At 47.6% G+C, this 27040-nt stretch overlaps 1 protein-coding gene across 1 annotated transcript in view; it reads left to right on the top strand.

Moving 5' to 3' along the window:
* Positions 1-27040, top strand: part of kaznb (kazrin, periplakin interacting protein b) — a 41704-nt gene that overhangs the window by 12199 nt on the left and 2465 nt on the right. The window contains exons 3-13 of the mRNA XM_084705956.1: positions 10062-10163; positions 19752-19946; positions 21175-21311; positions 21536-21706; positions 21843-22029; positions 22156-22289; positions 22696-22819; positions 25731-25930; positions 26083-26201; positions 26561-26792; positions 26873-26974. Of these exons, the coding sequence (XP_084562082.1) occupies positions 10062-10163; positions 19752-19946; positions 21175-21311; positions 21536-21706; positions 21843-22029; positions 22156-22289; positions 22696-22819; positions 25731-25930; positions 26083-26201; positions 26561-26792; positions 26873-26974 (1703 nt within the window). The remainder of the gene's footprint in view (positions 1-10061; positions 10164-19751; positions 19947-21174; positions 21312-21535; positions 21707-21842; positions 22030-22155; positions 22290-22695; positions 22820-25730; positions 25931-26082; positions 26202-26560; positions 26793-26872; positions 26975-27040) is intronic.

The raw sequence follows: 27040 nt of genomic DNA, 5'->3' as shown, positions 1-27040 counted from the left end.
AGTGGATGAGGCACAATAATACTGAGACTTTCATATAAGGTTGCATGGGGGGATGAAGTCAATGCTGGTGGGGGTGGGGATGGAATACTATACTGTAAATCTGTCTGGATTAGAGAATTTACAGATTTAGCCAAATACAAATGTGCTGTAAGTGCACTGTGAATACAAATGAAACCGGGTGCAGCCAGGGTGTGGGGATCCAATGGGGGCCAATGTGGGGTCGGGGAAGTGGTGGGAGGGGGGGCGTGGACAGTATAATCTGGTCGTCTAGTCCGCACATCCCTCATCAGGGAAGAACAAACAGATGCAGACAGTGAAGGAGCGAGTAAGACACAGGAAGTATAGAGGGATTCAGTGAAGGAGGAAGAGGAGGGAGAGATGGACTGTCACCTAGTATGGAGGACCAAGAGGCCTAGCTGTGTTCCCTGGGAATTGGAGTCGGGAGAGGTGCTTGAAGGTGAGACAGGAGAGGCGCTGGGAGGTGAGACAGGAGAGGTGCTGGGAGGTGAGACAGGAGAGGTGAGACAGGAGAGGTGAGACAGGAGAGGTGTGACAGGAGAGGTGAGACAGGAGAGGTGCTGTGTGGTGAGACAGGAGAGGTGCTGGGAGGTGAGACAGGAGAGGTGAGACAGGAGAGGTGAGACAGGAGAGGTGAGACAGGAGAGGTGCTGGGAAGTGAGATAGGAGAGGTGAGACAGGAGAGGTGCTGGGAGGTGAGACAGGAGAGGTGAGACAGGAGAGGTGCTGGGTGGTGAGACAGGAGAGGTGAGACAGGAGAGGTGAGACAGGAGAGGTGCTGGGTGGTGAGACAGGAGAGGTGAGACAGGAGAGGTGAGACAGGAGAGGTGCTGGGAAGTGAGACAGGAGAGGTGCTGGGAGGTGAGACAGGAGAGGTGAGACAGGAGAGGTGAGACAGGAGAGGTGCTGGGAGGTGAGACAGGAGAAGTGAGACAGGAGAGGTGCTGGGAGGTGAGACAGGAGAAGTGAGACAGGAGAGGTGAGTCAGGAGAGTTGAGACAGGAGAGGTGAGACAGGAGAGGTGAGACAGAAGAGGTGCTGAGAGGTGAGACGGGAGAGGTGAGTGAGGAGAGGTGCTGGGAGGTGAGACGGGAGAGGTGAGACAGGAGAGGTGCTGGGAGGTGAGACAGGAGAGGTGAGTGAGGAGAGGTGCTGGGAGGTGAGACAGGAGAGGTGAGTGAGGAGAGGTGCTGGGAGGTGAGACGGGAGAGGTGAGACAGGAGAGGTGAGACAGGAGAGGTGAGACAGACCACACCTGCTGTGTGTGTGTGTGCACGTGTGTGTACATGTATTGCAATGCAGGACGATGTTACAGCAGGACGGTGTGTTCCATGATAGAACAATGATGTGGATGATTGAAAGATGAGGATGACTCATCTAATTGGTGCCACAGTACAGGCCACAACCCCAGTCAGACTGAAATGAATGAGGACCCCTGGGTCTGTCTCTTTTCATTCTCTTTCTTTTCTTTTACTTTCGTTAGTTTCTCTCTCTCCTCCCTCTCTCTTTCATGGTATACTATTGCTTTGTGGTTTACAGTGTTCTACATGCATATACAGGTGGAAACAGGCCTGACACACACCTTATGATTGCATCACGCCACAGTTCAAATCTACAGGTGTGTAAAAAAAAAAAGTGGAGCAACTCTCCTCCTCTCCTGCTTTGTCAGTCTGCCAGAAGGGAACACTCACCATCACAACCTGATCTGACTAAACCAGCCTCAGAACCAAGCTCAAATCACAGCTGCTCTTGGAAGCAAAACAACCAGAAGTTTCTTTCTTTTTCCTTTTTACTGACAAAAATGGATTACTCCCCTAGTGAAAGAATATTAGGCTTAAATACATACTTAAGTACAAACCTACTTACAAATATGAAAGTTGTCAATAATTATGTGAATATACAAAATCTGTGCATTTTCAGCAGGATTCCAGTTCCAATCGAATTAAATTGTATGCTCTAATTTAATACATTTTAATTAATTTAAGATTGATTTAAGTATATTCCTTTTCCACTTGGGTTACAGTCATATTAAAGTCAGGTTTTGAATTTTTTATTCCAGTGCAGTTTGTCCGATTGGATGTTTTTTCCCAGACATTCCACAGAATGTGTGATGCATTAGTAAGTGTGAGAGCTCTTGTCTAGTTTGGTTGGAGAAGGACTGGGAGTTGGTGCTGTATAATGAGAGCTGGGAGCTGGGTGGTGCTGCGATGGTTAGTGAACAGGACTTCTAAGAACTCTGCCTTTTAATGGCTCACATCAGTCAAGACTTGGCTTCCCTGCTCATCAGCCAGGCTGTATTATTCCCAGCCAGACCTTTCTACCTCTGTGGTTCTGTAGCACTTTTCTTTAGAAGGGGGGGATTAAAGTTTAAGCCTATGGTTGCCCGGGCAACCGTTGCCTAGCAACCTGGATAGGAGGATATGATGACATGTCAAGGCAGAAGTGATGTTACATTTAGAGCCCCGTTCCGTGAGATCATTTCTGAATCCCTAACTCAGTATTTCAATACTGACTGAATTCTGAAATCTATTTAATCTATTGATAAATCGTTTATTTGATGTGTTATAGACAGTTTATTTGAACATAATTGGTGACACATGACATTTTCTGTTCAAAATGATTTTTTGGGGATAATATTTTGGGGCTGTTCGAGATGCTAATTCGCAGTAATCTTTCACCAAGTACAGTATTTTGCTGTACTGTGTCCCTGTGTGTGGGGGTTTATAGGAAAGAAACATCTGGTGAGTGGTGTTCCACAGAACTTGCTGCCTCTGATGTTAAACATTAACTCAGGCAGGGATCTACTGTTGCAGAAAACAGATGTACTGTAAAACTACATGTCCCAGCCCTTTTGGTGGGTCTTCAGACACCAGCCTGGTGGATTAGTACGTATCTAGTCTTATCTCAGATAGGGACTACTGGAGCATTAAAGCAGGAACATCACACTGCTCATGACTGAGGTAATAATGATCAGATCTCTTGATGAAGCCGAAACAGAATGGATGGTATTTAAACCCCATCTGTCTCTAATCTCCCACTTAGTTATGAGAAAGTGTACAGTACACATCTACTCCAGGCGACCATGGCCCATGTTCTCAGTTTTTTGGATTCTGCCTTTATTCAAAAAAGAGTCTTACAATCTGTTCCTCTACACATACTTTTCACAAACTTCGAAGCAAACCGCTCGACCGTGTTGAATGAGCGTCTTCTTAAGCTTTTCAGAGTGAGTTATGGTGTAAAGTGAGTTATCTGAGCATGGCCAGCTGCCTTCGGGTGTGGGGTGAAGACGGCCTGTCTGCACGCCTGAAGAAATCTGCTTCCAATCAAATCTGTCATCGTCCAGAGGAGCCTCAGAAAGGTATCTGTCAATTAGAATGAGGCTGAGCTGTGGGCCATGGAGTGGCAGCCTTGCCCCCAGGCGAGGCTCTGGCCTCGGGGACCAGTCCAGACCGACAGCTAGCTGCCTCAGGGAGAAACACAGTCACAGCGCAGGGAGAGGGATCTCACTCCGCTCATCACACCAGCCCTATGAGGAGCACAGCCCAACTTCTGAACATCTGCGATTATGACGGTTTATAGGAAAACAGAGGTTCATTGACTGCGCTGTCTTGAACAAATGAGCTAACTGTACACTACCTCAGAACTGAAGACAAGGTTTTACTGTGCAAAAACCTTGGCTGTGGCCCAATGAATGCTTAATGAATGTATTTTGAGAGAGAGAACAGACATTGATGTTGTTAACAACAGAGCAGACAGTGATTATGTTGTACAGAGTGGTGCAGCGTGGGTAACAGAGTTCTTGACAGCTCTGGCTCTCTAGCTGTGAAAATGTTGCCGCTGCCTCTTTGCTGCTTGTAATTGCATCCATGGTAGAGACGGTGGCGGACAGACTCTAGATTCAAACCCCATTCAAATACTTTAGATGTACTTGACTGGCTCACCATTTAGAAGGTAACTTACGTTTATTTTGATCAGAGTGTGAAGTTCACACAGAAAAACACAAGACAAAGTTAGAAGGAAAAAAGGTTGCAGGTAAAATGGATTTTCTCCAAGGATGGGAAGGATATGATGAAAATACAAACAGTTGAAACATCCTTGATTCACAGTTGAGGCAGTCCACCCTGACCCCTCCCAAGCCCCGGCCTGCAGCCTAGTTTCTGACTCCAGAGGAGCGGGCAAAACAAACCCAGCTGCTGTATTCTATACACTCGCTGCTCCAACATTGATTTTGGATAAATGTTGCCTTCATTCAACTCGCTGCCAGTCAAATGTATCAGGCCATTAGAATGTCTGTTATGTTAAGGGCCTTGGCAGGGAGAGTGGGAGCTGGTGGAAGGGGTTGGGGTGAGGGCAGGGGGGCTTGGGCAGGGGGAGGGGGCAGTGGTGAGGGCAGCTGGGCTGGGGCTGGTGGAGGGGGCTGGGGTGAGAGCAGGGGGCTGGGGTGAAGGCGGGAGGCTGGGGTGAGGGCGGGAGGCTGGGGTGAGGGCGGGAGGCTGGGGTGAGGGCATTAAGTAAAGCCCAGGCGTCTTCAAACATTGTACATAAAGGTCTTACTTTCATAGATGTGTGTGTGGTGTGTGTGGATTCTGATGGGAAGTACTGCAAAAGCCAAGTGAAACTTGTATTGGGTTGTTGTGGACCACATGTGGTCGATTCTGGAGGTTCCTACCATGATTTTCCAGCAGAGAAGGGATCCTAGGACACACAAAAGCCTATTTTCCAGCCTGATTGCTTGGCTGCCTGGCTGACTGACTGGTTGGCTGACTGGCTGGTTGGCTGGGATGCTAATCGGCTCACTATATTCTGCACTACTTAAACAAAGCCCTTACAAACTTTCATAGACACACAGTCGTCCAGAGATAGGCGCACACACACGTAGATGCACTTATGTACACACAATCGCACACAGCTTTGTGTTGAATTATTCAGACTGCTGAATAAAACTTTTCCATTAAAAAAGTCTCTCTGTTCCATAAAGGCCATTTACTGCCTTATAGTGCAGTAGAATATAGAGCTACTACGGTATTGAACTGCTGATATTGAGTCCTGAATTGATCAAATTGAAACACACTGAATTGTACTATGGGTTCGTATATATGTCAGCAAGAAATCCTCACTATGTACCCCTGAGCTCAGTGCTTATCTGTGGGTTTCTGTCTGTGGAGATGGCAGTACAGATGTAACTGTTGGCAGTACAGATATAACTGTTCATCTGTGTGCGTGTCTCTGTCTGGTCCTGTGGCCCAGACACGCCAACAGTGATGTCTTCCTCTCAGCTCTGTCCAGATGTCCTGGGAAGAGGGTGACGTTAGAGGAGCTGCCGAAGGGGGTTAGAGGAACCCAGTGAGGGGGTTTGAGGCAGATGGGCTGGGCCAAGAGAAGCTGAGGGCTGGGGGTGAGGGAATAGGGGCGGGGTTATGCGGGACAACCAGGCCAGTATAGTAATCAGATGCATACGCCTCAGGGACAGAAGGTCAGAAAGGCACTCGCGCTCTCCTAATGTCCCTCTACACAGACAGCATACTAAAGAGGAGGGAGCCATGCTGACCCTCCCTGGTGACCAGCCGGTCCTGCCTTCATCCCAGCCTCGGCGCCCTCTCTCCAGCTGAGAGCACAGAGCTTTGGCACCAGAAGATCCGGCGCTGAGCTGGCCAGGGAGGGAGGAGGGGATTTGTACTCTGGTTGGGTCTGTGCTGGATTTCTTCCAGACAGATTTTCACTCTTAATCTTGGTTTTAAATCCGCCCTCATCTTGGGGCAGGTCCAGTAAAGCTTTCGGGTCATTGTGATGAGGGACCAGCCCAGCTGTGACCAAGACCATCAGTCGTGATGAGTGTGTTTGTGTGTGTGTGTGTGTGTGCGTGCGTGTGTGCATGTGGTCTGTAATGGTTCTTCATAGTTTCTCTCTCAATCAGTGTTTATTTCTGCGTTCTGTGTTGTTTTTTCTTTCATCCATTTGAGATGAGAAGGACCATAAAGCTTGCAGCAATTTCAAAACACATTTTACAAGTAACTACACAAGTAGCTTCCAGCTGGTAATACACACCGACAAAACATGGTCCTGGAGCTGAATATCACTCCTGGTGCTGCCGTTTCTTCCTGGCGCTAGTCATTAGTGTAGAACATTCTCCTCGCACTCAAGCCCACTAAGGGAGAAGACATTAAAATGTCAAGTTCCAATGACCTTTCTGGCCAAGCTCCCTGTTGGACTGCTGACCCTCGGAAAGTTCAGCCGTGCGCCTCTGGGGCCTCTCTGAGATTTAGGGCCGAGCTGTTGTGCACCTGAGGGAGAACATCATGATCTCGTGACTCAGCTTGGCGAGGCCATTAAAGCTTGTCCAGCAGCGGGGAACTGTCTGTTCGTCCTAACGGTAAGGGCAATACGCCCCTCAGCAACAGATGATGAGTTATTGACATCAGCCATTCACCCAGTCTGGGTTCTACTCATCAGGGAGACTCTGTTTGACAAGTTAGTCTGTGATTCACTGTACATAATCCTTGTTTTTAGGCGGGCTCAGAAGCAAGCTCTCCACAGCCCTCAGCCAGCTTCGGGGATGAAATCAATAGTGTCCATCAGGTTCTTGTGTCGAGCAGATAGTGTAAGCTCAGCTATAGACTGTAGCCTCTTGGCCTCCAGTTTGGCAGCTCAGTGGCCAGCCTTTGATCTCCCTCAAGCCCACATGAGCCCAGGGTATCAAACAGGGCTGACGTGCACATTTAGCCTCGTCATGTTTCTGCTGTTCATGATGTCTGCTGACGATGAGAGAAGCCACTCCCTCCTGTGACTGAAGAACTTGACAAACCAGCCACCGGACAGTGCGATGCGGACGGTTCTTCAGTGCAATGGTTGCACGTGTTGCCGTGGTAAATAGAAACGATTCGAACGGGAGAATGAAACGCTACAGACGACCCAGCAGTCATCAAGCAGCGGTTCAGTCTCCTCCAACCTGCTTTCAAATCCTGCCTCTGTCAAACATGCCTGTGGGGTTCGACAATAGCCCCAGTATTGAGCGGCCCTGGCCTCATCCCCGCCAACACTGAACTCTCCTCTGTTTTTCCCTCATAAAGCTAATGGATGTATCCCTGAAGGAGCCTGTTGTGGTAGTGTGTGTTTGTGTGTGTGTGTGTGCGTGTGTGTGACAACTCTCAGTGCCACAGTGCTGTCTGCATCTTGGGCCTGTGAATCACAGTAGCCTTGAGGCAGCCAATTGCCCAGAGCTGATGCTCTGTGAATGCAGCACCAGTCGATGGCTGCTGTCACCTGTGATCATAAATCCAGATGAATAGACAGCCAGGGCTGAGCCTCGGGCAGTCAGGCAGGCCAGGGTGGAGAGGAATGACTGTTGCTGTTAAGATGTTTGGGCTGGGTGTTGAAGCCCCATAATTAAGATGTGTGGCAGCCTACAGCCTTAGATGTGACAAGGAGACTGATTTGGAGTTGGTCACTAAGGAAAAGGTTGTCTCTCACTTCTACTGAAGGAAAGAGAAAAGCGAAGACCAGTCTTTTTGGCTGAGGGATATCATTTACTGCTGATAATCACATCCCATTATCTCATCAATGCACCAGCTGCAGGATTCCCATCCGTCAAATGAGGTGTGATTAAAATATGAAACTGACATATTTCAATGCAGTTTGTCAGGGTGCCTGTAGTTTGAATAGCGTGCCTGTAAATTTATATCTTTGCAGTAATGTTTGATTTCTCAACAGTCCCAGTCACAGAGGTGATTTGGAGTGGTGCATCACTGCCTTGGGATGCTGGGTGGGCTCATGGTAGTGGTGGCTGCAGAACAGGGCTGGGCCGTGCTGGGCTGGGCTGGGCCGTGCTGTTCTGGGCTGGGCTGGGCTGTGCTGTGCTGGTGGGTGAACGTGTGAGATCTGGGCACTCTATTTCCCCCCTGTCAGCATTCTGTGGCCTGGCCTGGAGGTTGACTGAGCCTGAATCTCCTAGAGAAGGAACCACTGGCTGCTGACAGAACCAGAGGTGGGGTCAGATGGACAGGCAATAAAGACTTTGGAAGCCTTTCAACATATATGTCCACAATAAGGACAGTTTAGAGCAGACATGTAGAAACATTGTTGGGTTGGGTGCAAAAGTGCTGTGGGACCAAGTCTGCTTTATGGGGTGGCTAACAATTTGGATGCTCACTAATCATCTCCAGACCATACTGATGACTCCTGGCTCTGGTGGTAGACCAGGGTTCGATGTTGCATGAAGTGGATTTTGAACCCCCTGAGGGAACATATTCATTGTTTTCTGAAAAGGCAGAAGACAAACCAGCACATTAACCATAAAATGCTTAATCTGTTCCCTGTGATATTACCGGGAAATCACATTTAGATAGAAAACAACATTTACTTGCTTATAGCCTTTTCTACTCAAATGAACAAATAAAATCATTTATTTAAATCCCGAAGGGAAGGAGAGCAGTTATGGTGGAAACAATTTCCATGACAATTTCAAACGACAAAATTCAACAATAGACCAGTTTTTATTATACCCTTCAGCTTGGTGCTGTAAGTGAACTGCATGATTCTGCCAGCCAGCCAAAGTCCTGCAGTTTGACAATGAACGCTTAAAGGACAAACCAACGTTTTTCTCATTTACAAGAAATAACACACTGCAGAGTTTCTCGTATCATTCTCCTATTGTCTGTGGTTGCGTAACCTGAGACATGCTGGATCTATGAGTGTTATTTCTATGTTTCCTGGGGGATGTGTGGGTTAGTGTAACTGCTGGGCAGATTACATGAATAACTGGGATATTTCCCCCCCCCCTCCCGCTATGCAGTCACTTCTGTCTCCTTGCCTGAGGGGAGAGAAGGTCTCTCTTTAATTTTCAGAGAGAATTATCATCGTAAAAATGTCCACGGTGAGATATATTTTGATATGAAGGTTTAAATGGCAATTTTTCATCGTAATATATTAAGTCATTAAATGTGGTTGGAGAGGTTGATGAATCAGAAGAACAGAGCTGGAATCCAACCTATGGTAGGGGTCAAAGTGACATCATATTTTCCGGTGTTGTCCCAGACACTGGCATCTCCAATAACCTTTGACCTCTTTGAGTCTGCTGAGGATGGTGTCCAGGGTTACCCCACAGTCCGTCTGCTTCTGAAATGTTAAGGGAGGTTTTTGGAGTATCCCCTTGGGCTCTGCAGAATCTCTTAGTGGCACATTCTTGCAAATCTTACATTGTTTTCTCATAAGGAGCAAGGCGGGGAATGAAAGTTAACTTGCCATGTGATAAGAAATATATCCTGTTGGACAAAACACTATTTTGTATGTAGATTGACAACAGTGTACAATCTTTGGCTTGGCAGCTCTCACATAGATTTCCATTCATCTGTCTAGCCCAATACAGTGCAGCAGTAATTGTATGTGACTGGCCTTGAAATGGTGATGAGAATACCTTCAATCAATACCAGGGATGCAGAGCTACCTTTAGAGGATTTTTTGATTATCAAACCTCGCTGTTTGGGGTCTGCTTCAGAAAACAGCTATGGCTCAACAGGGATATGGCTGCTTTGACTTTGCGAAAAAAAAGTGTATTTTTATAGTCTCTCCTAGGCAGTGAATTAAAACCATGAGGCAAGGGGGTGGAGAAAGAGGAGGAGGAGGAAGATGAGGAGTGGAATAGGTAGGAGGAGGAGGCGGGTAATGGGTAGGTGGAAGAGGGGAGGAGATGAGGTAAGGGGAGGGTGGTAATGAGGGCTGGCTCCAATACCTCAGGTTCAGCTCTAATTTAAAACACGGCAATCCTGGAGAGAAATAAGGAACGAGAGAGAGAGAGAGAGAGAGAGAGAGAGAGAGAGAAAGAGAGAGAGAGAGAGCCAGAGAGAGAGAGAGAGAGAGAGAGAGAGAGGAGGAGAGAGAGAGAAAGAGAGAGAGAGAGAGAGAGAGAGAGAGAGAGAGAGAGAGAGGCATGAGATGAGCCTGGCCAACGGAGCCCATCGTACCAGCAGCCGTGCCTGCGCGTGCTTAATTGCTCCGCCGCTCTGCTCTGATCTCATGTATTCCCGTGTGTTGTTGTGTTTCTCTGACAGACCCGGCGCTTCACCACAGACAGAAGCTGACAGGCATGTGTTACCAGACAGAGATCTCCAGCCTGATGGACTTCAGCACTCCTGACTCCTCCCTTGACAAAGGTAGCTGGGCGCATCCACATCGTGAATACATGCAGCTGCAGTCTGATGATGTCCATTGATGACTGACGACAGTCAAAACAGAATCTGTCCAGCTTGATGAACGCCAGGCCTCCCTCAGATCTGATCTGCCTGGCAGTCCATGCATCCCTCACACCCTCACTCCGTACCTCCTCCCCCCTCCCTCCTCCCTTTAATTCTCTCATTTATTTCCTCTCTGTCACCCCCCCCCTCTCCCCCTCACACGATTGATGGCTCTTGGCATTTTTTCTCTCTCACCATCTCTGCTCTCTCCGTCAGTACCCTGCTTCTCATTTCCATTGCACTTGCATCCCTTACTCGGGGTCTGTCCTAACTACCAACACTCCAGTCTTTCCAGCTGGACTGAGTCCAAGTCGAGGCTGCAAGGCAGCACCCTGCAGGCCTACTGCAGTTTGCCGCTGTGTGTTGCCATCCACATTGACACCGGGAAGGAAGAGAGAGAAACAAAACGATGACGGATGGACAGACAGCTCCGATACACGAGCAGACAGACCAGGTGGTGTGTGATGATTGGACAGTTTCAGGGCAACGTGTCCTTTGATAGATATATATGTCAGTCAGGTAAGTTGTCATGTCTTTGATAATATGAGGCTAAGCTCTAGCATCTGCCGGTGTCTCGCTCTCGCTCCTGGATAAACCACTGGTTTGATTATCCTGTAGCCTGTTTCGGTGACTTCACGCCTAACAGCTTCTGAGGCCGTTCTTGTAGGGCATGGTAGAACTGGTGGGTGTGTGATGGATTGTACGGATGAGGTGGATTCACCATAGCCTGGTCCTAACCAGACCCTCGTACATTTCATTTGTACAGAGGGTCTGGGATCGCTCCATTGACAAGCGTTAACTTCCTTGAAGGCGGGTCCTCTGTTGAAGTTTAAAACTATTGGATCTGCCCAGAGCCACTCTGATCTGCCATAACCAATCGCAAGCTTTCGTATTAGCCAACTCCTTCACCACTACTGTAACGGAGCTAGCTGCCGTAGCTGGAGAAAAAAAAATCCAAACTTTTCCTGAACCCCGTGGGGAGGAGGGCCACAACATCATGGCCACCAACAAAACTCAGCAAGGAATGTTCTTGCTCCGGCTTTAACTTATGGATATTCGGCAGCATTACCACAACCGCAGAATAGCTTTGCTTGCATCTTTCTCCGCCGCCATTACTGAACTACTCAAACTAGTGCACAACATTAATGTCATCGTTCTCAGCCACTCCCTATGTTTGCTGATTGGACCTACAAAAAAGGTGTTCCTGAAAACCGACTTCAAAGTCAAACTCCTAGACCTAGTACAGAAACAAAACCCAAATTGAGCGTAAGTACGTAGGAGGGCAGAGCCAGGCTAGATTCGTCATGTCGCTGGAGTGACTTGCAACTTTTTGCCATTAGGTGGAGCTAGAGTACAAATCTTACCTGGTTAAACACCTGAGGCAGCAGCTACAACCTGTTTGTGGGTGTGTGTTAGGAAAGAATGAGTGTCATTGTCCACCTAGGAGGGGTTACTGCAAGGAGGGGCTAAGGGTGGAAGCAGAAAGGCTGGAATGGAAACTGCCAATAGGTGTGTTCCTGTAGATAGAGAGGTGGAGAAAGAGAGACAGGGAGAGACAACCCCCTCACGAGAGACCAATTCCTGGTTATCTGATTGGGTGGAGCCAGTATGTAGAGCTAGGAGCGACTGACTGAGTAGGCTGGCTGACTTTGGAGTTTTCCTGAGTGTTTGTGTGTCTGTGTGTGAGAGTTATGTCTGCCAACAATGAGAACACACTACGGCGCTGACCGTGGAGCCCTACGGAGCGTGTGCAGAGGAGGACATGAGGTCCGACAAGGAGGAGGGGGACCCCGGTGAGTCACAGAGAGAGAGAGAGAGAGAGAGAGAGAGAGAGAGAGAGAGAGAGAGAGAGAGAGAGAGAGAGAGAGAGAACATGAAAGAGAGGAGAGCTAGTTGAGGACAGAGAAGTGTGTTTACTGTAGATACCCAAGATTAAAAAACAGGTGGCGTCTTTGGCTAGTGGGGAAGAGGTGTGTGTGTGTGTGTGTTTAGGTGGGGGGACATACTGTAATTACAATTTTACTGCACGTCCATGTGTTTGTTAACACTGTCCTTGGATCTGCTGATTCAGAGGAATCTGAAGGAGTACGGAAGAGTTCAGAATTCAGACTTCTTCTGGTAGTAGCCATGAACGGGTCACTCATCTATGGATCTGTTGTTTTTGTACCACAGAGACTAGAATGTCCAGCAGCTCCAATACCAGTGTTCACTTTGATATTCCACCTACAATCAGACAGTATTTTTTTTGTGTGTGTATATACTGGATATTGACCTACATTTAAGATGTGGATTCGTCAATCTGTATCAATCTGGTAATCTGACAGATTAAGTACTGTATGTGAGATTTGACTGTTAGTCAGGATATTGTGTGGATATTTACAGTACATGTGCAGATCAGTGAATTTACAGCATATTCTGGAACATAATCAGACAAAGGGCAGTAATCTAGAGGGATTACCAATGGTTGAGGCCTAATGTAACAGGTCAAGGGTCACATTAATTTTCAACTCAATCCATTCAGAATCAAACTAAATCAATTAAAATCGGATAGTTTACACTCAGAAGTAATCTTTTGCCAATGGTTTTGAGTTGAAGCGAAGTTTGGCCCTTTTTTTGCAAAGGTAAGATAGTACCAAGATAGTCCCAACCTCTTCAGCCTTGTCTGGGTCAGTGTGATTCTAGCACTGTCCTAACTGTCCCTGCTCTGGACAGCTAGGCCAGTGGCACTGGACAATCAGTGCTGCAGAGCACTGTGGACAATCAGTGCTGCAGAGCACTGTGGACAATCAGTGCTGCAGAGCACTGTGGACAATCAGTGCTGCAGAGCACTGTGGACAATCAGTGCTGCAGAGCACTGTGGACAATCAGTGCTGCAGAGCACTGTGGACAATCAGTGCTGCAGAGCACTGTGGACAATCAGTGCTGCAGAGCACTGTGGACAATCAGTGCTGCAGAGCACTGTGGACAATCAGTATTTTATAACATGACCTACTCTGTTTGACTAAATGTCCTAAACTGGTTTGGTTTCGACTTAACTGTATCCCACTGAAATGGAATTTGTGTGTGTGTGTGTCTGTGTGTGTGTGTAGGCTGATGGTATTTGAGGGGATGAGGAAGAGCTGATCCCAATGGCTATGTAGCGTGACTGAACTAGTCCATACCCAGAGGTTCTCTTTCTCTTTTTCTCTCTCTCTCTCTCTCTCTCTCTCTCTCTCTCTCTCTCTCTCTCTCTCTCTCTCTCTCTCTCTCTCTCTCTCTCTCTCTCTCCTCCCTCTCTCTGTCTCCAAATTACTAAAGATAATGAATTTGACCAAACTGAATTGTGGTGCCAGATGTCACGATCGGGGCTAGTTCCACACTCCACACACACACACATACACACATACAGACAGACACAGAAATACACACCCACACGCACCCACACACATATGCCCTTCCTTAACCAGGATTCCTCAACATGGAGTGTGGGTCTGCCTAGTCACAGTTACTGCATGGATGTGCTTCTATAGTCGTCAGAGCACAGCTTCATGAAACGAGTCTGTGAGTCAAAGTCCCTCTGGGATTACATTCACTCACTACATGCACGGACTCTTCTGTCACTCTGGCTAAAAGTGTCTTGTCAAGTGGTGAACGTTGTTGATTATCTGCCACCATCGGCACTGAGTGTGTTTACGCATTAACGCACTGCGTTTTCTCTTGCCACTCTCTGGAACGCCATGTACTTGTTGGCTTGTGATGCGCCCCTCTCCGGAGTGGAGCCAGTGTCTCTGCGCCAGGTTGTCTCTGGTGTTGCACTGTCATAGCCCTGGCATGGAGCCTAATCTGCCCATAAACGTGTGAATCCATTACAGCCATCTCCTGCTGGCATCCTCTCACTGACCTCACATGAAATGTAAACTCTGAGTAATTAATTAATGGCAGCTGGTCTCTGTGGATACAAACACACACCCACACACCAACACACAGAAAGGCAACCCCTGATGCCGACGCAGGCACGCAAACACAGGCACTACAAATACCATCATGCACCTGTGGCACTTGCTTCTCCTGCCAGTTGGCATAGCAGTGAGGATGTTGTGGTGCATATTGTTGTACATATTGGTGCTTGTAGTGAGACATGATCAGATAAAGCCCTTCCATGTATTATTATAGAATAAGGTCATTCTACCAGCGCGGACTGTAGAGTTTAATGTGTTAATCCTGTGTGGGAAAATGGAGCCGATCTCCATGCCTCATACAGGTGGTGCTCAGTCATATCTCTGGACAGGGTAGAGCCTTGTTTGAATGCTTTCAACCACTTTCCTTCCGTCTCCCTTTCCTTATGTTACTGTGTAAAATATGAGACCACTAGTCCCTGGGTCTGAATAGCATGAGGGTCTGCTGTTTACAACAACCTACAGTATGCTTTTATCCTGCAGCACAGCTTGTCTTTTGCTTTCACACGCACACACACACATTCTTAATATAGCTTTTCTGGGAATGTTTACAACCACTGTGTCTAATCTGTGTTGCTCCCCCGGAGAATCGGGAGGGCTATTGACTGAATGAAGTGTTTGCTTTTTTGTAACAAAAAATCTCCTACGTATGTGTGTATGTGTGTGTTTGTTTGGTTGTGTCCTGCATTTCATGTGGATTCAATGTTATCCTCTTATGTAAGGCCCCTTATTCAGGTCACGCTTTTGTCTTGAGTTGTATAGGCGATGCTCTTTTGGGTTGGAACTGAGATTACGACATGTCCTTTCGGAAGCTGCTTCTCTTACCAGATGTTCATTTGGGGTTCTTCGAGTGACTGGAGGTGATCGTGAGAAAGGAGGATGAGACACGCACACCAACACACACACCAACACGCACACCAACACGCACACCAACACGCACACCAACACACACACCAACAACCAACAACAGCTGAACATCCTGGCTAATATCTGCTTTAATTTCTGCTTGAAGATGGGCCTCCAGCAGACCCTTGTCATTTCTTCACACTGATCATCCCTGCATGGTCATTACCACAGGCCAGAGCTCAGCACACACACACACACACACACAGTCATCACACACATACGCACAAACACACGCAAACCCACTCGTCACAGACTGCACACATAAAATATCAAATATCCAATAGAAAACAAACCCACTGTCACAGACAGCAGGCACACCGGGGCTGGTGCACTCCCAGCTCCTCTGCGACTGGGGAGTCAATACACTGTATCTAACAGTGTGTTTGTGCATGAGACACAGCTGCTCTGCAGCCGGAAGCAAACTCAAAGCTGGATGTAATTTATTCACAACGATCCCCAGTCTCTCCTACCTCACTGCAGGCACCCCAACCTCATAAAACATAATGATCAAAACACTAAATGAATCAAACTGAAGAAAATGCCTTATCAGCAAGTTAATATGTTAATACTACATGCATGTGTGCACACAATAATGTGGTTGTAAAAAAAAACGACAGGGTTTAGAACAGTACAACACTGTTAAGAGTCTTTTTACTATTCTTGAATATGTCTTTGTAGTTTTTATTTTTTTCCAGACACACTGTTTGCAGTGATTCTATGGGGAAGTGTTGAGTCAAGTGCCACCAGGAGACCTATATATAATCTATAATGAGTCCAAGTCATCTGGGTGATGACAGCTGTCTTATTCATGACCCAGTCACCTGTCCAGCTGACAGCAGCTTCTATCCTGTTTCCGGTCTCACAGAGAACCTTGGACCTGCTGTACAGGTGGCCGTGAGATCACGGTACGCTGACTGTACCAGAACAGGTCTGATGACAAGGATTGGATCTGACAGGTGGAGGCAGTGTGGTTAGCAGCTCCCAACCTTACCCTGGTCACGTGCCACTCCTGGAGGTGTTCATGAGACACAATGGCTAATCATAGGGAATGTTGTTGTCGTGACACTGGCATCGTTGTCATGGTGTTTTGAGCCGAGCTGTGTTCTGCAGTGCTCTGCTGTCTCCGTCGCTGTTCTGCTGTGTTCCTCGATGTTCCATGATGTTCTGCAGTGCTCTGCTGTCTCCGGCACTATTCTGCTGTGTTCCACAATGTTCTGCAGTGTTCTGGGGGGTTCAGCCTGAAGAACACAGGGCCAGTCAGATGTACTGCAGTCAGATTTCCAAAGTCAGATGTACTATTGCAGTGACCTGAGGGTTGATGTAGTGGCTTTGTCTTTGAATGACTCCAGTGATCTCTCTGCTGAGCAGAGTCTTAAACCCTCCTCCCTCTGTTCCCCCGGGTCCCCCACCATGACTGAGTGTGCCAGAGTGGCAGACCCATGCCAGGCCACCAGGGGACACGCACACACCCTGGGGAAAAATACTGACGGGCAACATGGACTCATAGAAGGAACTAAAACACTCTCAGCCGTCTGTCTCTGCTTTCTGCTGCCAGATTATTGTGGGAATTTACAATCAACTGGTAATCCAAGGATTGAAAGACTTTGGAGCATATTGTGAGATTATCTTGCCCCCTACTAAGGCTCGACCAATGAAATCAAATCAATTGAGGCCCACAGAATAACCCTTGATGATTTTATAACGATAACAGCATACATCATGGCATAAATATTTTCCTATAATTTCAACAAAACATGATATGCAGGTTTTATTTGACTGCTGACATGGGAACTGTTAATTTCCACAAGTGATTACCTGGTTTCTATAGTGCTAGGTAGTGGGTTATTTATAGTATATCCTGTATACGTAGACACATTTCACTATGAATTTTAATTTGAACAACACAATTCAATGATAGTTTATAAAAGGTCAATGTTGCTGTTAGGTGCATTTGTTCGAGCACCGATTATGGTGGAAGGGGTTGAAAAATGGGAATGTATGCAAATGATGCACATACATGTTTGTGATGGCATGCCAATCATTCGCTGTAAGCTCTCTTGCCCCAAGCAAAATTGAAGCATATTTTTATATATATATATATATATATATATATATATATATATATATATATATATATATATATATATATATATATATATATATATATATATATATATATATATATATAATACAAATCAGTAAAGTGAATATACATAATCAGTGCAATTCTTTAGAAAAAAGATGAATACAATAAAAAAGTATGAAGCTCTGATGAACTACATTTAAATTGGATTTAAGTGTACTCTTCTTCTGCTTTTGTCCTATGGCTAATTACCCGCTAACAACATTACATTTTTAACACGGGATGTCTAAAGCAGAGACGCAAATAATACAGTTTTACAATATGTCAGTCTAATGGCTTCCAAGGGGAGGCTTGTTAAAATGACGAATGAGTCTGCTCATGTACACCATCCACATAGGATAGTTGTATGTTGTAGAACAGAGCACAGGATAGTTGTGTGTTGTAAGAGACAGCCACCAAAAGACAGTCGTTAAGCACTATTGTTCTTAAAGGACTAGTGTTTATAGACCAGGTATTTCTTTCGCAAAGAATATTATAGATTAAGGCGTCCCCCCCCCCCCCCCCCAACATCCATGTTCCCCCTGATAAGCTGCACACCAGCTCTTACATAGATGGATGCCGTATGTGGTAAAACACAGAAGCTTCCAGGGCCTTTGGCTGACCTCTGGCTTCATCTCTCCCGCTGTCTGTGATGGCAATGAGCAGCAACCCCCAGGTTGAGTTTGTGTGTGCGCGCGAGTGTGTCTGTGGATCGGGTGAGGGGGCGCAGAGGGCTGAGACAGGATCAATAGGATGGTGTGTTTGAGGGAATGATGGCACTAATAGCTCCTGTGGAAATCCCCCTCTCTGCTCTCACAGCAATCTCTTCACGGCGAGCCCTCGCCATTTTCATCTTTTCTTTCGGTGATCGGTTTACAGTTCCAATTGCCTGTCCTAGGGCGACACTGTATCCTCGGGGTCCCCTCTCGACGTGTTGAACCTGTTGACTCTGTGGATTGTTGCTTTCACCATGGCCAGGCTGCAATCGCAGGCGCCAACTGGCTCAAGAGCGACACCCGCCCCACACCTGCACTCTGAAGCACAGACACACTTCACACCCTGGGTTTCAGCTCAGTCCAAACAGCGGGCCCTTCTTCCCATAATGGAACACAACCACAGCTCTTCATGTGGATCCCGGACACCCAGAGATCACACCGGGGTCACAGTCAGGGCCACCGCTTCCATCCCCCGGCAGCTCACTGATCAGGCAGCGGACGCTTTCGACAGCCTGGGCAGCGCCACTCCGCCCAGGCTTGTACGACGGAGCGATCAAACGCGTCAGTTGGCCCGTCTGGGACGAATAAGTAAGACAGATTGTCGTTTTAGCCCGCAAGAAGGCAGCCAGAGATTGGTCTCTCCAGGAAAGCAGCTCTCTGTGCCTTGTGCTGTAGAATAGAAAGCTTCCTGGTATGTCTGGGTTGTCTGGGCAGACAGTGACCGATGGACTGTCCCTGCCTGCCTTATCTAGGTCTCTGCAGCCTCCTGCTGCCTGGCTGCGGGCCTGGGGGGGCCTGGCTTCCTCTCTCACACACGCACGCACTCGCCCGCACACAGACACACAGCTGAACGCAAACACATAGACTCACACACGCAGATACTGCCAAGCACATACACATAAGCTCACACGCACACACCCACAGCCCAAATATGCACACCTGGAGGAACACGTGCACACACTATCTCCTTAAACCAGACACAACTTGCTGCAGAAAAACAGTAGTTTGGAACACAAATCTTTTTAGTCATCATTGGCTCACAAGCAAGAGTCTTGTGGAGTCTTCTCATGGAGGAGGAGGCTAGGTGTGGAAACTCAATTTGAGTCTCCTAACTCCAACTACCTTTTTCTTGAAGTGTTAACTCGTCTGATAGGGAAACAGTGTGAAAAGGGTGCCGTGATAGATGGGACTCTATCAGCAGGTGTCTGTTAGGGACTGGGGTTGTGTGTGTGTTTCCCCTGTTGTTGTTGTTTCCTTGGCTTCCTGCGCCTGTATCTCTCTCTCTGGAGGCTTGGAGGAAAGTTTCCGTCGAAGGAAAACACACCAAGCTGGAAAACAAGGATGAGGTCGGAGGCTTGTGGGGCTGATGTTTGAACTGAGCCACATCAAGCTGGTCTCTCAACTGCTGTGTGCGTGTGTGCAGCCCTGTCAGCCTGAGTGCTGAGCTGCCACTTGTTATTTGTAGGTGTGTGTATTTGTATTCTCATGGCAAAAAAAGGTGTCAAATAGCTTGCGTATGCTTCACTGTTCACGCACTCTTTCCCTTCTAATCTCTGCCTTTTTTCCTTCTCCTTCTTCCTTCTTTCGCTCGTTCCTCCAGCTCTCCCAGACTCCCCGGCCGTGGCACCCTCACTCACCCTCACACTGTGTCCTTCTCTTCTTCTACCCTTTCACACCCTCCCTCCGACTCGTATAGTGACGGCAAGAATGTGTTGACCGCTTATCTGTTTTCAGTTGTAAGTGAAATGAATGTTCCTCTTCCCTGCATGTGTGTGTGCGTGCGTGAATGCATGTGTGTGTGTGTTTGTGTGTGTGTGTGTGTGTCCAGTGTTGCTGCGTGAGGAGGTGTGTCAGCTGCAGGAGGAGGTGCATCTGCTGCGTCAGATGAAGGACATGCTGACTAAGGACCTGGAGGAGAGTAGCCAGGGCTCGTGCTCGGCCACGCTGCTGTCCGCCACGCAGCTCCGGGTGCAGCTGGGCGACCGGGAGCAGGAGCTGGACCGCGCCAAGGAGGCCTTGCAAGGTCAGGACCTTCAACACTAAACACTGGCCGCAAGCCCCCACCCTGAGTCGGCACGCTGAGGGGCGAATTCTGAACCTAAACCATGAAACCCTCAGCTAACTCCACTGTAGAAAGACAGAACATGTAGGTGAGAGAGAGAGGGGGAGGACATGTTCTGGGAACATCTAGTCACTCTTTACAATATTAGCTTGAGTTCCATAAATGATTACAGACACACACCCACAAACACACAAGCAAATATTCTGGTTTTTAAATACCAGTTCTTTTTGGCAAGAAAAAGTCAAACGCTATGTGGAGTATGTGTTGAGAAATAGCCTTCATACCATTGCCGAATGTGGTTCCGCACACGGTTTAGAAATTGTCCTCCCCTCCCATTGCAGGGAAAATATGAACTTGCTGAACTCGTGTTTACTATACCTCCTGTTTTCTACAGGTAGGTTTTCTGTCTTAGTTGTCTAAAATGTGGTAGAGCATATAGGGAGACTGTCAGCGTGTCTTTATCACAACTGCCTGTGAAAAACAAATGGTTGCATCTGGTTTCCCCTTTCTCTTGGTTGTCATGCCAACTCGAGGAACAGGTGTCAGGCACTCCTAACTGCTGAGCCCTCGTCTAACTTGCCGAGAACAGGTCTCGATGTTGAGTGAGAACGCTCATGGCAGGAGGTGATCTTGACTCATGAATGCTTCATGGCTGACACGCGTGTTGAAGTGTTCAGGAGCAGGGCGGCTTGTCACCTTGGTCGTCTCTCGTCACCTTGTTCTCTCCGTCTCTCCCCTTTCTCTCCCCTCCTCCCTCTGTCTTTCTCTCTCCCCCCCTCTCTCTCCACTCTCCCCTTCCTCGGTGTCCCCCTTCTTTCTGTCTGATTCCCCCTCTCTCTCCACTCTCCCCCTCCTCGGTGTCCCCCTTCTTTCTGTCTGATTCCCCCTCTCTCACTTTCTCTCTGTCATTCAGAGTCGTGTCGTATGTTGCCAGTCTCTTGTCAACCCCCACACCCATCATTTGGCATGGCTTTGTGTAGTGGATGAGTAGGTGACATACTCAACCACTTATATTGTGAGATGATTACATCATACACTGGGTGCTGTTGATGTCAAAACAGTACTTTACGGCTCCGAGCCAGGTTTGAAGAGACACAGGGACATCTAGTGACGGCCTTAAGTAACTGCGCCTCCAATCCAATATGGTCCTGTATTCACAAACAGCTGTGTGTGTGTGTGTGTGTCATAGCCATGAAGGAGGACCGTAAGCGTCTGAAGGTGGAGAAGGCAGACCTGGTGAACCAGATGCAGCAGCTTTACACCACCCTGGAGAGCAGGGAGGAGCAGCTACGAGACTTCATACGCAACTACGACCAGCATCGGAAGGTACCCACACACACATATACACACACATATACACACACATATACACACACACGTGCTGGTGTTCACATCAAACTCCCATACAAACCTCACAAAGGTTTAACATATCGTGACACAGTTTACTTATCTTCAACGTGTTCTACACACACTTGCACGCTGACTGGGATTTCTGTTTTTTTGGTGTGTGTGCGTGTGTGTGTGTGTGTGTGTGCGTGTGTGTGTGTCAGGAGAGCGAGGATGCAGTGAAAGCCCTGGCCAAAGAGAAGGACCTTCTGGAGAGGGAGAAGTGGGACCTGAGGAGGCAGAGCAAGGAGGCTATGGAGCAGGCCAACCTGCTGCGCACACACATGGACACCAAGGAGAACCGCATCAAGGAGCTGGAAGCCGAGCTCACCATGGTGTGTGTGTGTGTGTATGGGAGAGGGGGGGTTACACGTCAACGTGTCAGTCCATAACGTTGTGGCTGTTGGTGTACCCATATATCCATTCCCTAACATTCCCCCCGCGTGTGACCCTCCCCTCTGTGTGTGCCAGGCCAAGCAGTCTCTGGCCACGCTCACCAAGGACGTGCCCAAGCGCCACTCGGTGGCCATGCCCAACGCAGCCGAGCCTGTGGTGAACGGCAGCCAGGAGTGGGTGATGCAGGCCGACCTGCCCCTCACGGCTGCCATACGCCAGAGCCAGCAGACCCTCTACCACGGACACACATCTGACAGGCAGGGTAGGCCTCTCCTCTCCACCTCTCCGTGGCTCCATGGACTAACTCTCTTCGCTCTATTTCGGGGAGGGTTTTCTCAGCACCAACCGCGTGCTGACTGTGTGTGTGTGTGTGTGTGTGTGTGTACAGCTGTGGTTAGGGTGAGTCCCTGTCACTCCCGCCAGCCCTCCATCATTTCGGACGCCTCGGCGGCGGACGGCGACCGCTCGTCCACCCCCAGCGACATCAACTCCCCCCGCCACCGGACCCACTCCCTCTGCAATGTAAGAGCTGCCTGGCCCCCCCGACCAAGTAAACACACCTCTCTATAAGTACCCGCCTCCTCTCGTGTGGCTTGTCTGTCTGTCTGTCTGTCTCGAGGCCTCTCTGTCTTTTAGTGTGGTGCGGTGTCTGCCGTTGTGGTGTCTGTCTGTCTGTCTGTCTGTCTGTCATGTGCTGTGCTGTCTGTCTATTCTGCTTTGTGGAGCCTGTCTGTCTGTCTGTCTGAATTGTGGTATGTGTGGTATGTGGGGTATGTGTCTGTCGGCTTGTCTTGGATATTCTGCCTGCTTATAAAAGAATTCAGTGTTGTGATTCATTCATTAAGCTCATGATAACGGTATTTGTAGCTTGGACTTTACAAACTAAACATTCTCCTCCTCTCCTCCCTTCCTTCTCTCCCTGGTCCAGTCCATGGAGGAGTTGGACGACCAGAAGCGTAAGAAGAAGAAAGAGAAGCTGACTCTGGGCTCGCTCTCGCGGGTTTTTGGTCGAGGGAAGCAGCGCAAGTCCATGGACCCGGGCCTGTTTGATGGTACACCCACCCCCGACTATTACATAGAGGAGGACGCTGACTGGTGATGGGGCTGTGTGGTAGACCTCTGTGTGTGTGTGTGTGTGTATGTGTGTGTATGGATGAGTAAACCTGGCGCAAATATTATTCAAAATCATTTCTAAACCTTTGAAGTGTGTTTATCGAGTGAAGGGCGAGATGGGTCAAATAATTCCAAACAAGCCCATATAGGTATAGTTCAATGATTTGAAATCATTTCAATAATACTTGACCCAGGTTAGATGTGTGTGTTGCCAAGCGTGCCCTAAAGTCAAGCCTGACAGAGAACTGCTTGCTCCCTGTATATTGCCCTCAAAATGTATGTATGTAAATGAGATATATATTTATAGATGTACATGTATGCATATTTATATATGTTTACATGCTTATAAATATATACATGGATTGTTTAGTGTGGATATGTTTATGCTGTGTTCTCCTCTCTGTGTCTTGATTAGTATGTTTCATTTTTACAACTGGACACTTGAAGGACTGCCGTGCATATGTAGATAGGAATCGACGTGCACCTCGTGTTTGTAATTGTATTTTTAACATTCATATTTGACAGTTGCTTTGACATTCTTTTGGCCTTTTTTTTTACCCCAATTCTGAGTCCAATTCAGGCTTGTTATGAAGGGAGGGTTAACATGGAGAACAGCCTACAGGTGGTGCAAGTACTTTCCTGGTTGGTGGTTGGATTATGATGAGGCTACGTCTAGAGTATGTATGCGGTTTTGCTTGTTCTCCAGAGTTAATCCATTATTGGCTTGCCAACATATCCAAGCTTCTGTTTCACAATGTGCTTTCTCACAATGGAAGCAAACAAAGACAAGTTTTGACATTGTTCTACGAGAGCCTCTTTGAAGCTGCTGCTCGAAAGCTAAATCCAGTTTGAACCAGTCAACCAGAGTCCGGTGTCTGATTAGACTCTGATGACGCTCAGGCCTTGGAACATCACTTTAGTTCTCCAGTTCAACGCTGTCAGCTGTGCCAAAGTGAAGCGTAGGAATGTGCACTGAAACCCCCCTGGTCTCTCCTGATCACTTGTAGAGTAGTTCAGCCCGTAGTTAGCAGGGTTATTAATGCTGTCAAACACCCTGTGTTTCCTCATTTTCCTCATACCTTCCTCACCCCCCCCTCCCCCCCAGCATTCTAATTGATCGTTTTCTTGCATTCTAAATGCAAGGCGCTCTTCTTTTCGTAGTTTTTGTTACGTGTTCTTACGAAAACAACCTTTCCGTGTTTTTTAACATTTGTGTCTCAGATTGTTTTCTTCCAAATGTTTTGTAATTAAGGATATGTGGCATAAAAGAGTAAATCTATTAAAGTATTTTATTTAAAGAACGAGAAGTAACTGAGGGAAAGATGCAAGACTGTCCTCAGCTTTGACCGGCAGAAAGTTTTTATCATATTCAACATGAAAGCAATTCAAATGAAACATTATTTTAAAATAAAAATCAGCAACAACTAAATATGTATGGGCGTGCCTGTGTCTGTGTGTAGTCTGTTCCTGGGTCCTGATGTCCCCCTCTCACTCTCCTGCACTGGGGATACCCTCCATTCAGGATGTTGTTTACTTACACATGCCCTTGTTCACTAACACTCTATTCAAGGATTGGGTGAAAAGCAGAATCCAAGTGAAAACTCTAATAGCGGGAGATCTGTTGGCATGGGAACAAGGGCGTGTGTCAGGACATAATGGAATGGAATGGAATTTACCCTATGTCTAATGGTGACTCCCCTACCTGGCAGTCAGTAACTCTTCATCTGTGTTGACCCTGTCCGTTTCCCTGATGGTTTACAGTGGCACCAGAACAAAACGATATGATATCTATCATAAATGATAACAACTAAACTTTGATATAGAAAATGACTAAATTAAAAGTTCATTTTCTCAGGAAAATGTCAACACACTTGATACATCTATGTATTCGAATTTTTTACAGGCAAGACATGATCATCAAATCAGGTTGAGCCGGTCTTTCTGTCCCTGGAAGAGGCTCAAAGGAAAAATAACAAGCTCTCTGGCCTCAGGAAACAGAACCATTAAGCCCCTGTCGGTGTCTCTGTCATAAATCTAACTCATGTTCTGTCAGTCCTGTAACTGACCAAATCATTACCAATCAACGTTCTCATAAAACCCATACTAATTCCAACCATTGGCAAATACAAATATGTAAAACAAGTTTTGAATTTGAATGTCAAATGCCTGGATAAATGTTAACTCTGACACTGGCTTTAATTGTAATGTTGCCTGTTTGCAAGAATATTCTTTTGATGTTTAGTTTCATATTGAAGCGGTTGTAGAAGGTGGCGGTAAGTTTGACTCTAGTGCCCCCTGTTGTCTGTATAAAGCAGTGTTAGTTGGTTAGGATATTAAGTATTATTGTTCGTTGGTTAACCTTATCCTGGGTGGCACATAGTCCCAAATTGTCCCGCAAGCCCTAAAACCATGTACATTAACAGAGATTGGAGCCTAGTTTGAAAGACAATGATGGCTATTTCTCCAATCCAACCGGAAAGGCGGGTCGTAATCTTGATGGTTTTGGCTCAGAGGGCATGTTGTCCCTGGGTGTAGTCCTCCTAATGGGTGATCAAGCTCCAGGGCTCTTTGGCACACTGGACATGTTTTTGTTGCTAGGGGAACCGCTGATATGTATTCATGTCCTCAGATCTCCCAGACGGTTAGTTGACCCCAGTCATATTGTTGGTATGCTGATACAACTCAGAGGATAATTGTCATATAAGGACCATTCAGGTTACTGCTTTTTCACCAAGCCTCTCCATTTTCTGCTGTGAAAGGTTTCTGGGATGAGTCATTTTCATTTCTCAATTCCTTTGACTTCCCAAAACCCCTCCCTCTACCACTCTCTAACTCCCTTGGCCAATCCAGACTCGGACAGCCTCTCCAGCCTCACACAGCAGAGCCTATCAGATGGAGAGGAGCAGCTGGACCGCCTCCACCAGGCGGAGCTCACTCGGAGCACACCCATATCCCAGTGGAGGGCAGGGGCGGTGCAAGCCTGGCTTGAGGTTGTCATGGCAATGCCCATGTATGTCCGCGCTTGCTCCGAGAACATCAAAAGTGGCAAGGTACTGTTCATATTTGCATTCTGCTGTGTGTTTATGTGTGTGTGTGCAATGTGTGCAATGTGTGTGTATGTGTATGTGGGGGTGAGTGAGTGCGTGTTTTCTAAGTGCAGGGCCAGATGGCAGAGTGCTGAGTGTGGGGGTGTGTTCTGCAGGTGCTGCTGGGTCTGACAGATGAGGACCTGGAGCTTGGGCTGGGCGTCAGTAACCCCTTACACCGCAGGAAGCTACGCCTCGCCATCGAGGACTACAGGAAGGCGGAGGGAAACCTAGGGTCAGCAGCACCTCTCTCACCCTCCCACACGTGCTGGAACAAAGTGTATTCCGAGGAACAGTTTTACACTTTCTCTCACTTAAGACTCTCATGTCATTTACTATTACTGATGGACACCTGACGGCTGTATAGGGTCAACACCAATGTCATTTTTGCGACTGCTGTTTACTTTACTGTCTCTGCCACGTGACCACTGCTTGTGTGTTGCCTTACGGTTTACGTCACGTCGCGTGTCTTTACCACGTTTGCTTCCACCGATTGCCTCTCTGGGACAACTAAAGTTGTTCGAATTGAACTGAATCCCTGAGGGAGATTCAGAAGAAGCCATCATTCCTCACTCATCATCCCTCTTTGACCAGGCTCTCCAAGGCCGCAGAGATGGACCACCACTGGGTGTCCAAGTCTTGGCTGAGCGACGTGGGCTTGTCCCAGTACTCGCAGTCCTTCCACAGCCAGCTGGTGGACGGCCGTGTGCTCAGCACCCTCAGCAGGAGGGACCTGGAGAAACTTCTCAACATCACCAGCCAGTTCCACCAGACGTCCCTCCTCATGGCCATCCAGCTCCTGCAGATGCTCAGCTTTGACAAAGACGTTAGTGCTGTTCATTCTTATTCAGTCTGTGCATGCTGTTTTGTTATGGCGTTTGGGTTTGATTGCATGTGTTTCTGCAGGCTTTGCAGGCCCGCCGGACCAGGTGTGAGAAGCAGGACATCGACCCCATAGTCTGGTCCTGCCATAGAGTCATGAAGTGGATCAGAGACATAGATCTGAAGGTCCATCACCATTTTTTCATTATGTTCTATTCAGCAGTGGTCCTCTTTCCTGGTCCTCAAGGGCCA

The sequence above is a fragment of the Hypomesus nipponensis genome, chromosome 9 (assembly GCF_054491055.1).
Source record: "Hypomesus nipponensis isolate SF chromosome 9, ASM5449105v1, whole genome shotgun sequence".
Lineage (NCBI taxonomy): Eukaryota > Metazoa > Chordata > Actinopteri > Osmeriformes > Osmeridae > Hypomesus > Hypomesus nipponensis.
Note: the sequence above shows the minus strand (reverse complement) of the source record. Positions and strands in the feature narration are given on the sequence as shown.